The 16,806-nt window shown below is 41.5% G+C and overlaps 1 protein-coding gene across 3 annotated transcripts in view; it reads right to left on the reverse strand.

Moving 5' to 3' along the window:
* The window catches only part of LOC142150966 (beta-1,3-galactosyltransferase 5-like), an 82,669-nt gene that overhangs the window by 36,788 nt on the left and 29,075 nt on the right, over positions 1 to 16,806 (reverse strand). For all 3 annotated transcript variants that reach the window (XR_012691115.1, XM_075206175.1, XM_075206176.1), the window contains exon 2: positions 986 to 1,598. Coding sequence is in view for 2 of the 3 variants with exons in the window: in XM_075206175.1 (XP_075062276.1) it covers positions 986 to 1,592 (607 nt within the window). In the remaining variant the exon portion in view is untranslated. The remainder of the gene's footprint in view (positions 1 to 985; positions 1,599 to 16,806) is intronic.

Here is a 16,806-nt window from a genome sequence, read left to right on the forward strand (position 1 = left end):
ATAAAAAGTTCAATTTGTGATAGAGATGGTCTGGTGCCCAAATTATTCTGACTTTTATTGCACTGCACCACAAAGTGACATCACCTGTGTCCCACTACTTACAAGGAAACACCTGCATGTGCAGGGACCCCTTGGTCACTTACACCCATGGCCCCCCAGCTAGCCAGGGCTGGAGAAGGAGGTGCACTGTGTAATCTGTGCACTCCACACTATGCACAGTGGCAGCCGGTTACAGTATATTAAATTTAAAATGTAATAAGTGCTGTTCTTATTGCTTTAAAAAATTCACTGCCTGTTTATAAGAGGTTGATTGTTTGGCTGTGTTAACCCTTTAAATACCAGTGTGGGAAGTGTTAACTCTTTTAGCTATCAGAGCGCAGAGTGTGCACAATTGGATAATAAGTCATAGACGTTCTACGGGCCTTATACAAAGATGGGGGCAGTTGCGGAAAGGTGTGGAAGTGTGTATCTGTGTTGAGGAAGGGACCAGTTAAATCTGTAACTGAAGGGATAGTAGAGTGCAAGATTTAGGCTGGAATCCTGGGTGTCCCCTTACAGTAAACTTCCAAGTCACAAGTGCGCAGAGTGCAGTTTGTGACAGGTAAAGGAGGAGCGGTCTCCTGACAAATAGAGGTGATATATTGTTTGACTGTTTGATTATTTGATAAGTTATTATATCAGGGAGCTTTGCAGAGGCTTGTCCCCCTGACAGTTTGTGATGCCCTCTCTGATGGCACAAGAAAGAAAAATAAAACAGATTAGATATATTTCAGAAATCCTGGAGAACGAGTGTTAGATCATCATCATTGTATATTTGTAAGGTGCAACTAAACTCCGCATCTCCGGACAGTCAGAGCTACACATCATACAATATACAATCACACATAAAAAGAGAACAAGTGCACATGAGGTTGATGAAGAAGATGCAGACATGAGACAAGGGATGGACTTTGATGAACCAATTATTATATATCACTTCACTGACCTTTAAGAATAAACTCCACCTGAGGAAGATGATGGTACAGCCACTCCAGGAAGCATCGTTCCTTCAGGGATAAGTTGTGATGTCCTTCCGTAAAATCCCACTGTAGGATGTCCTCGTACTCCCGACTCTCAACCATCACTAGGTCCATGTACCTAAAATCATCTGTTTGGCCCACCAGAAATATTGTCCTCACCTTGTAACCATCTATTTTCCATTCACGAGCCCAAGTTTGCCGAAGTGCCTTTCTTCTGGCTCCTGCCCGTGGGTGAGACTTAATTGCCAGTACTACAAGTGGTTTGGTGGTCTCAGTCTCTCTCTTTGGGTTGTGAATGATTGAGCAGCTATAATTCTGTAGATAAGGAAACTCCACTAGGTGTTGGGAGAGGTTCATATAGTAAGTGTAAACGCCATCATTAAGGGTCACCGACTCTCTCGGAGGAGGTAAGGCGTGGGAGACGATGACATTGCTGAACTTTATCAAGATATTTGTTGACTGGTGAAAAAATGTTCTCCCAGCCGTCTCAAAATTCAGAAACGTGATTCCGGTAAACAATGTCAGTGTCATAAGCAGTAAACCGGAGTACAAGACGAGTAACTGGAACTTCATAGTAACCTATGAACAGAAATTGTGAAAATGGGTCAAGACAAGACGCTCAAATTCAACTAATAAAATGAGTCAATGATTTCAATCATCAGAAGTAAGGATTAATTAACAAGGAATAAAGCATTTTTTCAATAATTTTCCTACATTTTTGTCATCGAGAGGTAAGGATAACAGGACAAGTATGTTGGTGGTATAATGAAAACATCCAGCAATCTTGGTTTTTAGCCATACAATAAATTGGGTGGGGTACGGCATATAGATGTCGAATACCCCCACAAGACTTACCCTGACGTGATGATTCCTAAGGCCTCCTTAGCAACGCTCCCTGATGCCGACTACTATTTAAAGCGACTTGAAAGCGAAGAAGTGCGCCTGTGTACAATTTAGAAGCGTTTGTAAACCACATAGTGCATAGGCGCATACTTACATTGCACCATTAGCAGCGATAATCCCATCGCCATGGTGACTGACATCATGAAGAGCAGCTGGCTTCTTACTTCTTTGTCATTGCTTCAAGTTGCTTTCAACAGTAGTCGGCATTGGGGATCGTCACTAAGATGCCCTTCGGAATCATCATGTCGTGGTAAGTCTTGTCGGTGTATTCGGCATCGATATGCTGACTACCACCGGATAAATATACCCCTTTGTCTGTTAGAGGATGTGGAATGATTGTGGTATTATTACTTTTCACATATGAAAAGAGAAAATAATAAATCTGCTTTATTGAACCCGTCTTTCAGACATACATAGAGAAACCATAACTAGTACAAATCACCAGAAGTGTCCCTCTTATTCTCCTCTTCCATGCAACCAGATGGGTACCAAAGATAACATGGGTCCATTTTTTAGTCACTTGGACTTACTGAACTTTTCTGATTGTGTAACATGAAAGGCAATTGTATTATATTAACAGTGAGTTGTATTGTCTGAGGACAGATATGTTAAATATAGGACCAGGCCAGCCCATAAATCATGACACCATATAGCTTACCTAGGAGAGATCTTTACAGCAGGGGTATAAAAGAGAAGATGCAAACTTTCTGAGGAGGAAAACTGAGCAGTGATCCAGGTTCCGTCAGATTGCCGTATCCCAGTCACGGCACAGAACTATTCGCTGACACTTTAGAATGCTGGAAGACTCAGCTCTTGCCTACTGTCTGTGAGCAACTATTGCATGGTTGCCAACATTGCTAATCTCCGCTTTCCATCACCATGTGCAGTGGCCCTGCCACACGGACATTTTATGCCCCTATTGCTGATGTTTACAATACCAGTTATTGCTGTAAAGCTTTGGCTGTAATTTGTAACTGTTGTATGCAAAAAAAATATTGCTTTAAAACACAATTCTTTGCATTCAGATGGTGTTTTATTCAAGTGATTAAGTAACGATTAAGTTAATTGAGAGTGAAAGCCTGACTGAAGAGGATCCAATAGGTTGTTTGCTGTAAGAAAGTGTGTGAGGCGAGTGTAGGTAATTCTCTCGAGAAGCTTGGAGGGGTATAGGAGCTAAGAGATGGGGCAGTAATTTGCATGAGAGTTAGGGTCAAAATTTTGTTTTTTTAAAATGGGAGCAATCACTGTATGCTTGAATAGTGATGGAAAAATACCAGTAGAAAGAGATAGATTACAGATTTCAGTTAGAGAGAGTATGCGCACAGGAGACAGGGACATACCAATTTGTGAGGGAATGGGATCAAGAGGACAGGAAGTAGAGTAGGAAGATGAGAAGAGAGTAGTAGAAACTTCCTCTTCATTTGTGGGATCAATACTCACTATTCTCACTATATATACTATGCACACTCTATTCACTATACTAAATATGAACTAGGGATGTGCACCGGCGACTTTTGAGGTCTCGTGTTTTGTGTTTTGGATCCGGATTTTCGTTATTTTTGAGGTTCGGATTTGTCTCGCAAAACACTTGACGAAAGGTCTCGGTTCGGATTTAAGGTTTTGGATTCGGATTTTTTTGCAAAAAAACATAAAAAGTTTAAAAATCAAGTTTTTGGGCTTATTTTCACTCCTAGGCTATTATTAACCTCAATAACATTCAATAACAAGCATTTCCACTAATTTACAGTGTATTCTGAACACCTCACAATATAGTTATTAGTCCAAAACGTTGCAACAAGGTATCTTTCTGGACTGCGTAGAGGAGTGGGTCACCACAATATATATTAAAAATGCTGAACTTTTATGAATCGCACCAATAAATGTACCTGGACTGCGTAGAGGAGTGGGTCACCACAATATATATTAAAAACCCTGAACTTTTATGAATCGCACCAATAAATGTACCTGGACTGCGTAGAGGAGTGGGTCACCACAATATCTTAAAAACCCAGAACTTTTATGAATCGCACCAATAAATGTACCTGGACTGCCTAGAGGAGTGGGTCACCACAATATATATTAAAAACCCTGAACTTTTATGATTCGCACCAATAATTGTACCTGGACTGCGTAGAGGAGTGGGTCACCACAATATATATTAAAAACCCTGAACTTTTATGAATCGCACCAATAAATGTACCTGGACTGCGTAGAGGAGTGGGTCACCACAATATATATTAAAAACCCTGAACTTTTATGATTCGCACCAATAAATGTACCTGGACTGCGTAGAGGAGTGGGTCACCACAATATATATTAAAAACCCTGAACTTTTATGATTCGCACCAATAAATGTACCTGGACTGCGTAGAGGAGTGGGTCACCACAATATCTTAAAAACCCAGAACTTTTATGAATCGCACCAATAAATGTACCTGGACTGCGTAGAGGAGTGGGTCACCACAATATATTAAAAACCCTGAACTTTTATGAATCGCACCAATAAATGTACCTGGACTGCGTAGAGGAGTGGGTCACCACAATATCTTAAAAACCCTGAACTTTTATGAATCGCACCAATAAATGTACCTGGACTGCGTAGAGGAGTGGGTCACCACAATATATATTAAAAACCCTGAACTTTTATGATTCGCACCAATAAATGTACCTGGACTGCGTAGAGGAGTGGGTCACCACAATATATTAAAAACCCTGAACTTTTATGAATCGCACCAATAAATGTACCTGGACTGCGTAGAGGAGTGGGTCACCACAATATCTTAAAAACCCTGAACTTTTATGAATCGCACCAATAAATGTACCTGGACTGCGTAGAGGAGTGGGTCACCACAATATATATTAAAAACCCTGAACTTTTATGATTCGCACCAATAAATGTACCTGGACTGCGTAGAGGAGTGGGTCACCACAATATCTTAAAAACCCAGAACTTTTATGAATCGCACCAATAAATGTACCTGGACTGCGTAGAGGAGTGGGTCACCACAATATATATTAAAAACCCTGAACTTTTATGATTCGCACCAATAAATGTACCTGGACTGCGTAGAGGAGTGGGTCACCACAATATCTTAAAAACCCAGAACTTTTATGAATCGCACCAATAAATGTACCTGGACTGCGTAGAGGAGTGGGTCACCACAATATATATTAAAAACCCTGAACTTTTATGAATCGCACCAATAAATGTACCTGGACTGCGTAGAGGAGTGGGTCACCACAATATCTTAAAAACCCTGAACTTTTATGAATCGCACCAATAAATGTACCTGGACTGCGTAGAGGAGTGGGCACTGGGCACCACAATAAAATATATAAAAAACCTTCAACAGATCTGCATTACACTACACATACGGCTGCTCCTCCATCCTCTCCATCATATACATGTTGGAGTTTTAGCGTGTGACAACCTCTTGTTTTTGATAATGTCAGTGCATTTTGAATATTTTTCAATTTGCCCCACACCACTGAATGTACTTTATCTATGATACGCATCTATCTATCTTGACTGCGTAGTGTGGTGGCCCCGGTACACAATTTGGTACCGAGGCCACAATATAATTAAAAAACCCTCCACGTGTCAGAATTCCACCAAACAAGTATCTGGACTGCATAGTGGGGTGGCCCCGGTACCCAATTTGATACCGGGGCCACAATACCTCCTCCAAACATGGTACAGACAATTCGTCATTGAGATCCCAGACAGACAGGGTCAAAGTGTTATTGTTTGACTTTGTAAACCCAAAAAACTGTCCCTGTTGCACATAGTCGTGCAATGAAGACTGACTTTTTCATTTAAAGGCACGATCTTTCAAGTGTAGTGTTTGTAAGTCTAAGTCATATTATACTTTTGGTAAAATTGGTTTATTTTGTTCCTCTTTATGGTAATTAGTAATAGAATTAAAGTATGAAATAGAATTAAAGTATGAAATAGAATTAAAGTATTAAATAGAATTAAAGTATGAAATAGAATTAAAGTATGAAATAGAGTGGTATATAGAGTTGTAGTGTGGTATAGATAGAGTGGTCCACACAATATAATAATAATAAAACCCTCAACTGGTCTGAATTCCACCAAACAAGTATCTGGACTGCATAGTGGGGTGGCCCCGGTACCCAATTTGATACCGGGGCCACAATACCTCCTCCAAACATGGTACAGACAATTCGTCATTGAGATCCCAGACAGACAGGGTCAAAGTGTTATTGTTTGACTTTGTAAACCCAAAAAACTGTCCCTGTTGCACATAGTCGTGCAATGAAGACTGACTTTTTCATTTAAAGGCACGATCTTTCAAGTGTAGTGTTTGTAAGTCTAAGTCATATTATACTTTTGGTAAAATTGGTTTATTTTGTTCCTCTTTATGGTAATTAGTAATAGAATTAAAGTATGAAATAGAATTAAAGTATGAAATAGAATTAAAGTATTAAATAGAATTAAAGTATGAAATAGAATTAAAGTATGAAATAGAGTGGTATATAGAGTTGTAGTGTGGTATAGATAGAGTGGTCCACACAATATAATAATAATAAAACCCTCAACTGGTCTGAATTCCACCAAACAAGTATCTGGACTGCGTAGTGTGGTGGCCCCGGTACACAATTTGGTACCGAGGCCACAATATAATTAAAAAATTGGGCATCAACTGTCACCGTTGTTTAATATCTGATACACCTAAATATGGACTGCACAGTGGAGTGGCCCCGGTAGTAAATTTGGTGCCGGGGCCACAATACCTCCTCCAACTTCCAAGTGTAGTGTTTATAAAGACAGACAGCGTCGAAGTGTTATTAGTTGACTTTCTTAACCCTAAAATTGTCCCTGTTGCAAATATTCGTGCAATGGACAGTTACTTTTTTATTGAAAGACTCAAGCTTTCAAGTGTAGTGTTTATAAAATATAAACAACAATACAGTAGTTTTAGAGCACGTCAATACCTCTTGTTTTAAATTATGACACGGCATTTTACTTTTGGTTTAATTTCTTGTATTTTTTTAAATTTGGTTTTACTTTTTGAACATGGCAAACGACTGTTGATTGGTCATATAATGCAAAAAAAAAAGGTCCAAGATGGAATTGTCCTTGGGCCCTCACACCCACCCTTATGTTGTTGAAATAGGACATGCACACTTTAACAAACCAATCATTTCAGCGACAGGGCCTACCAAACAACTTTGGCTGAAATGATTGGTTTGTTTGGGCCCCCACACCAAAAAAGCTATTCATCTCTCCCTGTACAGACTAAACAGGCTCTACTGAGGCAAGATGTCGTCCTCATCCTCAACCTCTGATTCCTCTCCCCCTACAGTGTGTACTTCCTCCTCATCACACATTATCAATTCGTCCCCGCTGGACTCCACAACCACAGGTCCCTCTGTACTGTCTGGAGGGCAGTGCTGTACTTCATTGAGGAATTGATTATTCATTTTTATAAACATCATTTTTTCAACGTTCTGAGGAAGCAACCTCCTTCGCCGCTCACTGACCAGGTTCCCCGCTGCACTAAAAACTCTTTCCGAGTACACACTGGAGGGGGGACAACTCAGGTAAAATAGAGCCAGTTTGTACAGGGGCTTCCAAACTGCCTTTTTTTCCTGCCAGTAACAATATGGACTGTCTGACATGTCTACTTGGATGGTGTCAGCAAAGTAATCATCCACAATTTTTTCTATTGTGACAGCATCCAATGCAGCGAGAGTAGACATGTCTGCAATGGTTGGCAGGTCCTTCAGTCCGGACCAGATGTTATCAGCATCCCCGCCAGTGCCTCTTTTGGGAAAACTGAGCTTTTTCCTCGCAGCCATAGATGTGGAAGAAAATGAGGGTGGAGCTGTTGGGATGTCACGGTCCTCTTCAGAGGACAATCTCCTGACCAGCAGGTCTTTGCACCGCTGTAGACTTGTGTCCGCCGGAAACAGAGACACAACATACGCTTTAAACCGAGGATCGAGCACGGTGGCCAGAATGTATTCCTCTGACTTTAAAAGAGTGACCACCCTCGGATCCTGGCAAAGCGTACGAAGGGCTACATCCACAAGAGCTACATGCTTGGTGTAATCGCAATGGCTTACCAGCTCCTCCCTCACTTTCTCCAGCTGCTTCTGCAACAGCCTGATCAGGGGAATGACCTGACTCAAGCTGGCAGTGTCGGAACTGACTTCTCGTGTGGCAAGTTCAAATGGCTGCAGAACCTTGCACAACACGGAAATCAGTCTCCACTGCGCTTGACTGAGGCGCATCCCCACTCCTTTGCCTATGTCGTAGGTGGCTGTGTAGGCCTGAATGGCCTTTTGCTGCTCCTCCATCCTCTGCAGCATATAGAGGGTGGAGTTCCAGCGCGTCACAACCTCTTGTTTGAGGTGATGGCAGGGCAGGTTCATGCTTTTTTGATGTGCCTCTAGTCTGCGGTAGGCACTGGCTGAATGCCGAAAGTGTCCAGCAATTTTGCGCGCCACCGCAAGCATCTCCTGCACACCCCTGTCACTCTTGAGGTAATGCTGCACCACCAAATTAATGGTGTGGGCAAAACATGGGACGTGCTGGAAATTGCCCATATTTAATGCCCGCACAATGTTACTGGCATTGTCTGACACCACAAATCCCCATGAGAGTCTAAGTGGGGTAAGCCACTGGGAGATAATTTCCCTCATTTTCTCTAATATGTTGTCAGCATTGTGCCTCTTATTAAAGCCTGTAATGCACAATGTTGCCTGCCTTTGCACGAGCCGCCATTTTGTAGTTGCTGCTACTGATGCAGCTGTTGCTGTTGCTGCGGAAGGGGATGCATCTACCCAGTGGGCTGTCACAGTCATATAGTCCTTCGTTTGCCCAGAACCACTTGTCCACATGTCCGTGGTTAAGTGGACAGTGGGTACAACCGCATTTTTTAGAGCACTGAGGACACTTGATCGTACTTCTCTGTACATTTTTGGTATCGCCTGCCTAGTGAAGTGGAATCTCGACGGGATTTGGTACCGGGGACACAATACCTCCATCAACCCTCTAAATCCCACTCCACTGATGGCGGACACCGGGCGCACGTCTAACACCAACATTGCAGTTACAGCCGCAGTTATACGCTTTGCAATAGGGTGACTACTATCGTATTTTGTGGTCATGGCAAACGACTGTTGGACGGTCAATTGTTTTGTAAAAGACTTAGCGGTCTTACGACTTCCCCTCTGGGAAGATGACCGACTAACAGCAGCAACAGCAGCAGTGGCAGTAGTAGGCGTACCGCTGCAGGATTCCTCGGATGAATCCCGTATTGAGGAGGACTCAGTCTGGCTGCTGACTTGGGCTGCAGGACTGAATCTGATGGAGATTGTGGAGGAAGTTGACGAGGAGGGTGTTGCTGGTGTGTATCCAACTGGACCACGGGATTTAGGTGTCCCTGTACCGATGAGGGTCCTAGCCCCAGTTCCTGAACTAACCACTGAACTATGAAGGTTATTCAGGTGACGTATAAGGGAGGATGTTCCTAGGTGGGCAAGATCCTTACCCCTGCTTATTTGAGCTTTACATAAGCTACATATGGCCATACATTGGTTGTCTGGATTTGGATAAAAATAACTCCAGACCGAAGAGGTGCATTTTTTGGTCTTCTGACCAGGCATGACGATGGGCTTTTTCATCCCATGGACATCAGCTGTTTCCCCCCCTGGTGCCTCATTTACAATAACCACATCACCATCCTCATCATCAAGTTCCTCCACAGCGCCAGCTACATCATCAATAGCCTCCTCCCGAGCCACCTCTTCCCGTACAGTGATGGGAAGGTCAGGCTTGACAACCACCAACATCCTTGGACTCGCCTTGTGGATTTGTGATAATTTCTCTTTAGAAGGCAGAGTTGTTTGCTGTTTTGTTGCTGACAGCATAACTCTCTTCAATTTTTTGTAGGGGGGGGGAGGAGGAGGAGGGCTAAGATCCGTGGGTGAAGCTGAACCACTAGTCATGAACACGGGCCAGGGCCTAAGCCGTTCCTTGCCACTCCGTGTCGTAAATGGCATATTGGCAACTTTACGTTTCTCCTCAGATGATTTAAAGTTTCTCTTTTTGCTACTTTTTCTTAACTTGGGCTTTTTGGATTTTACATGCCCGGTACTACGAGATTGGGCATCGGGCTTGGAAGACGACGTTGATGGCATTTCATCGTCTATGTCATGACTAGTGGCAGCAGCTTCAGCATTAGGAGGAAGTGGGTCTTGATCTTTCCCTACTTTATCCTCCAAATTTTTGGTCTCCATTATATGTAGCACAAGATACTGCAGAATGTGTGAACTTGGTAATATTGCAGTACCAATGGACTTATACTGCTGGATTGGTTTTGCAAATTTGGTTATAATTATTATATATTTTTTTTTTTTAAATTTTTTATTTTTTTTTACTTTTTTTTTATTTTTAAAAAACTTGGGAATAGTGGGGAAATAACTATGCCCTTAGAAGCACAGAGCACAGGACACAGCACCACTGGACTGAACAGGACTCGGCACAGGACCCAGCAGCACTACGGAACTCAGCAGGACAGAGCACAGGACACAGCACCACTGGACTGATACTGCAGAATGTGTGAACTTTGTAATATTGCAGTACCAATGGACTTATACTGCTGGATTGGTTTTGCAAATTTGGTTATAATTATTATATTTATTTATTTTTTTTTTACTTTTTTATTTTTTTTTACTTTTTTTTATTTTTTAAAAACTTGGGAATAATGGGGAAATAACTATGCCCTTAGAAGCACAGAGCACAGGACACAGCACCACTGGACTGAACAGGACACGGCACAGGACCCAGCAGCACTACGGAACTCAGCAGGACAGAGCACAGGACACAGCACCACTGGACTGATACTGCAGAATGTGTGAACTTGGTAATATTGCAGTACCAATGGACTTATACTGCTGGATTGGTTTTGCAAATTTGGTTATAATTATTATATATTTTTTTTTTTTTTAAATTTTAGTTATTTTTTTTTACTTTTTTTTTATTTTTTAAAAACTTGGGAATAATGGGGAAATAACTATGCCCTTAGAAGCACAGAGCACAGGACACAGCACCACTGGACTGAACAGGACACAGCACAGGACCCAGCAGCACTACGGAACTCAGCAGGACAGAGCACAGGACACAGCACCACTGGACTGATACTGCAGAATGTGTAAACTTTGTAATATTGCAGTACCACTGGACTTTTACTGCTGAATGTGTGAACTTGGTAATATTGCAGTACCAATGGGCTTATACTGCAGGATTGGTTGTGCAAATTTTGTGGTAATTAAAAAAAATTAAAGTAGTTTTTGGTATTTTTTAAAAAAACTTTTTTTTATTTTTTTAAACACAGGGGAATATTGGGGAAATAACTATGCCCTTAGAAGCACAGAGCACAGGACACAGCACCACTGGACTGAACAGGACACAGCACAGGACCCAGCAGCACCACTGACCTCAGAAGGACAGAGCACAGCACACAGCACCACTGGACTGATACTGCAGAACACAGCACAACACAGCACAGCACAGCACAGCACAGCACAGAACTAAACAGCACAGAACTAAACAGCACAGAACTAAACAGCACAGAACTAAACAGCACAGAACTAAACAGCACAGAACTAAACAGCACAGAGGACCACCTAACACACCCTCCCTCTACCCTGATCAATGCCCGAGTGAAGATGGCGGCGACTAGCGGGGAATTTATAGGATCCGAGTATCGCGAGATCCGACAACGGGATTATGAGTCAGAGCCTCAGTTTCACATTTGAATTTGGCGCCAATACCCGGATCTGTTTTGGATCCGACTCGGATCCGCAACGTTCGGGTGGGCTCGGATTTCATAAATCCGAGTGCGCTCATCCCTAATATGAACATTATGCACACTATACACACTGGGCCTGATTCATTAAGGAAAGTTAAGAAACAATTTATACAGTGGTACAATTACACTGTCTTCCCTTGCATCTATGCCCCTTTTTTTGCATGTCAATAGTTTTTTTTGCCCTTATAGCTGCTGCTTGACATTGAGCACTATTGCTAAGTCTACTGTCTACGACAGTGTTGGCTAACCTGTGACACTTCAGGTGTTGTGAAACTACAAATCCCAGCATGCTTTGCCAATATATAGCAGCTTATTGCTGGAAGGGTATCCTGGGACTTGTAGTTTCACAACAACTGGAGTATCACAGGTTAGCCAACACTGGTCTACGAGCACTCCCAAATCCTTTTTCCATTATAGATTCCACTAAATTATTCCCATTTAATTTATAGATTGCGTACTTGTTTTTGATTCCTAAATGCATAACCTTACATTTTTCTATATTAAACCTTATATTCCATTTGGCTGCCCAATCCTCCAGTTTATTTAAGTCCCTCTGTAGAGAAGCTACATCTTGCTCTGATTTTATTACCTTACAGAGTTTAGCATCATCTGAAAAAATGGAAACTTTACTCTCTAAACCATCACCAAGGTCATTAATAAATATATTAAAAAGGAGTGGCCCCAGCACGGAACCTTGAGGTACTCCACTTAAAACTTTTGACCAATTAGAAAATGTTCCATTTATCACAACTCTCTGTTCCCTATGCTCTAAACAGTTTTTTAATCAGGTCCAAGTGTTGTTTCCTGGACCCAGTTCCCTTAGTTTGTAAACTAACCTCCTGTGTGGTGCTTTATCGAAGGTCTTTGCCAAATCCAAGTAGACCACATCTACTGTGTTGCCCTGGTCTAAGTTCCCACTAACTTCCTTGTAGAAACTAATTAGATTAGTTTGACATGACCTATCCCTCACAAATCCATGTTGATTCCCACTAATAATCTCATTGCGCACCAAGTAATCCTGAATACTATTCCTTAATATACCTTCCAGTAGTAACCCCAATATTGATATCAGGCTAGCAGGTCTATAATTCCCTGTTTGTAATCTCGTCCCCCTTTTAAACAATGGCAACACATCTGCTATTTGCCAACCCCTTGGTACTGAGCCTGATGAGGTTGAATCTTTGAAAATTGAGAATAGCGGTCTAGCTATTTCTGAGTTTAGCTCCATAAGGAACCTTGGGTGTATGCCATCTGGACCTGGAGCTTTATTTATCTTATTCTTCAGTCACCTTTGAACTTCTTCCTTTGTCAGCCAAGTATTAATGGTACTGTTTCATTTCCTTTATTATATATTATTCCTACCATTTGTTCCTCTCTAGTAAATACTGGAGAAAAGAAAGTGTTTAATATCTCTGCTTTTTCCTTAGTATCATTTATCAATTCACTCATCTCACTTCTTAGGGGTCCTATATTATCTTTTGTTTTTCATTTTCTAGTTTAGCCAATCTAATTTCCATTTTGCATGTTTTATTACATTCTTTGTAGCTACGAAAGGACTCCTCAGACCCTTCAGATTTAAACAATTTAAATGCACTGGGATTTCATTCATGGCAGGTGCAAGGTCTGGTTTTTAGATTGTTGTTCTCTACCAGAGTCTACATATGCAGCTGAGAGAGATCCGTGGGTCGTCAAGTCTGGAGAGCAAGGTGACTGTAACTCCTTAAGCTAGTGGGGTAAGGTACAAATGATGTGGTAAACCTGCCTGGCATTTATTTACTGTGTGTACATAATAATCTAGTGATTGTTTTAATTACAATAAATGTATTGCTTTACTTTCTAACTGTATTTGCCTGAGTGACTGAGAACCCTAGAAGGTACTGGGTAGACTTCACTGGCATAGTAAGGCACCCGTAGGTGACCAGCCAGCGTGAAGTGGGTAGCATTGGGCAGATAAACCCGGTATATTCACAGCACAGTGGCTTAGTGGTTAGCACTTCTGTCTCACAGCACTGAGGTCATGAGTTTGATTCACGAGTCATGACCTTATCTGTGTGGAGTTTGTATGTTCTCCCCGTGTTTGCGTGGGTTTCCTCTCAGAATCCAAAAGCATACTGATAGGTTAATTGGCTGCTATTAAATTGCCCTTAGTTTTTTTCGGTCTGTGTGTATTTTAGGGTATTTAAATTATAAGCTCCAATGGGGCAGGGACTGATGTGATTGAGTTCATCCCAGTCTATGCACTTTACAGACTCCTTTAGCATATTAAAATTTGCCTTTCTAAAGTTTAAAGTCCTAGTTGATCCCTTGTACTGTTGCTTCTGGAAACTAATTTCAAATAAGACCATATTATGATCACTGTTTCCCAAGTGTTCCCTTACTTGAAAATTTGATATTACGTCTACACTATTTGTTATTACTAGGTCCAGTATAGTCCGGTTCCTAGTTGGCTCCTCTACTAATTGGGACATGTAATGGTCTTTTAGTGTGCTCAGAAACCTATTTCCCCTAGCTGTACCGCAGGTCTCAGTACTCCAATCAATATCCGTTAATTAAAATCCCCCATAATTATAACTTGCCCTAATTGTGTAGCCTTTTCAATTTGCTGTAGAAGTTGGTCTACCTCACTCATACTAATATCTGGCAGTTTATAATATATACCCATCAGCAACTTGTCTGAACTGGATATTTCCACCCACAAAGCCTTTATATTATCTCCAATATTCTCGTAAATAACTTCCTGAATACTTGCTTTTAACTCTGGCTTAATATAAAGACATACTCCTCCTCCCATTTTATTTACCCTATCCCTCCTGAAGAGAGAATAGCCTTCCAAGTTAACTGTCCAGTCATGTGTATCATCCCACCAGCTCTCCGTAATACCTATAATATCATACTGCTCATTCATTCCTACTAGTTCTAACTCCCTCATTTTACCTGTCAGTCTTTTTGTATTTGCAGCATACACTTAAGTCTATTGCTTCCCTTAGGTATTTTTTTTTGCTTTAAAAAGGGCCTCTCCTTATTGGCTATGCTTCCCTTTCCCCTCTCTCCACTCCCTTGACTCTTGTCATTAACATTTATCCCAGCTGCCTTGCTCAGCAGGCCAGGTGTCTGAGACATCCTAGATGTTTATTGCATATCACTGTCCTTAAAGAGATATTTCAAAGTTTTCAGTTTTTGTGTCCTGAGCCATAAATTGGTACAGGACACTCCTCTGTAACCATGAGTCTGGGCTCTGTTATCTACAAACACCTCCGGAGGAGAAACGAGGAGTTCAGCACAATCAAAAGGACAAATTCATTTAGATTCAGTTTTCAGAATTAACCCCTGGCTGCACACAGAGCAACTTTGAGCCATATCAAGCTACACTATATGGACAAAAGTATTTGGCCACACCTGTTAATTATTGAATTGCCAAAGGTGTATAAGATCAATCACCTAGCCATGAAGTTGCCATTTGTAAACATTTGTGATACAAAATGGGTCAATCTGAAGAGTTCAGTGACTTCAAGCGTGGTACTGTGATAGGATGTGTGGTACTGTGATAGGATGTGTGGTACTGTGATAAGATGCCACCTTTGCAATAAGACAGTTTGTGAAATTTCATCCCTGCTGGATATTCCACGGTCAACTATAAGTGATATTATTAGAAAGAGGAAGCGTTTAGGAACAACAGCAACTCAGCGATGAAATGTAAGACCATGTAAAAAAATCACAAAACGGGGTCAACAACTGCTAAGGCGCATGGTGCGTAAAAGTAGCCAATGCTCTGCTAATTCCATAGCTTAAGAGTTCTGAACTTCCACTTGTATTAATGTAAGCACAAAAACTGTTCGATGGAAGCTTTATGGAATGGGTTTTCATGTCCGAGCAGCTGCACGCAGCCTCACATCACCAAGACCAATGCCAAGCGTTGGATGGAGTGGTGTAAAGCACACCGACACTGGACTGTGGAGCAGTGGATACATGTTCTGTGAAGTGACGAATCACACTTCTCTGTTTGGCTGTCAGATGGGTGAGTCTGGGTTTAACATTTGCCGGGAGAAAATTAAATGCATGATTGCATTATGCCAACTTGAAGTTTGGTGGAGGAGAGATAATGGTATGGGGCTGTTTTTCAGGGTTTGGGCTAGGCCCCTTATCTCCACTGAAGGGCAATCTTAATGCTTCAGCATACCAAGTCATTTTGGACAATGCTATGCTTCCAACTTTGTGGCAACAGTTTGAGGAAGGCCCTTTTTCTATTCCAACATGACTGTGCCCCAGTGCACAAAGCAAGGACTACAAAGACATGGTTTGATGAGTTTGGTGTGGAAGAACTTGTCTGGTCCGCAAAGAGCCCTGACCTCAACCCCATCGAACACATTTGAGATGAACAGGAATGGAGATTGCGAGCCAGGCCTTCTCGTCCCACATCAGTGTCTGACCTCATAAATGCTCTACAGAATGAATGGGTACAAATTCCCACAGAAACACTCGAACATCTTGTGGAAAGCCTTCTAAGAAGAGTGGAAGCTGTTATCACTGCAAAAGGGGGACCAACTCCATATCAAAGTATTTGTATTTGAATACAATGGGGTATATTTACTAAACTGCGGATTTGAAAAAGTGGAGATGTTGCCTATAGCAACCAATCAAATTCTAGTTAACATTTATTAGTACATTCTACAAAATGACAGCTTGAATATAATTGGTTGCAATAGGCAACATCTCCACTTTTTTTAAACCCGTAGTTTAGTAAATATTCCCCAATGTCATTACAGCCCCCGTTGCTGTAACGGTCCGAATACTTTTGTCCATATAGTTTATTACTATAAATTAATTCACAAACACATATTTGCAGTTTTATATAACTAATAATTAGCTTGCATATGACAGAATTCAATTCAAATTACTCACCCTTACCTACAAAGACCTCAAAAACACTTCCCCTTCATACATCCCAAATCTCATCAAACAATTTTCACTCCTGCTCTTATGAGATCTACCTAAGACGTTCGCATTGTCCCATCTCTGATAACCACCTCTCACTCCCACCT

Source organism: Mixophyes fleayi, chromosome 4 (genome assembly GCF_038048845.1).
Source record: "Mixophyes fleayi isolate aMixFle1 chromosome 4, aMixFle1.hap1, whole genome shotgun sequence".
NCBI classification, from domain to species: Eukaryota; Metazoa; Chordata; class Amphibia; order Anura; family Limnodynastidae; genus Mixophyes; species Mixophyes fleayi.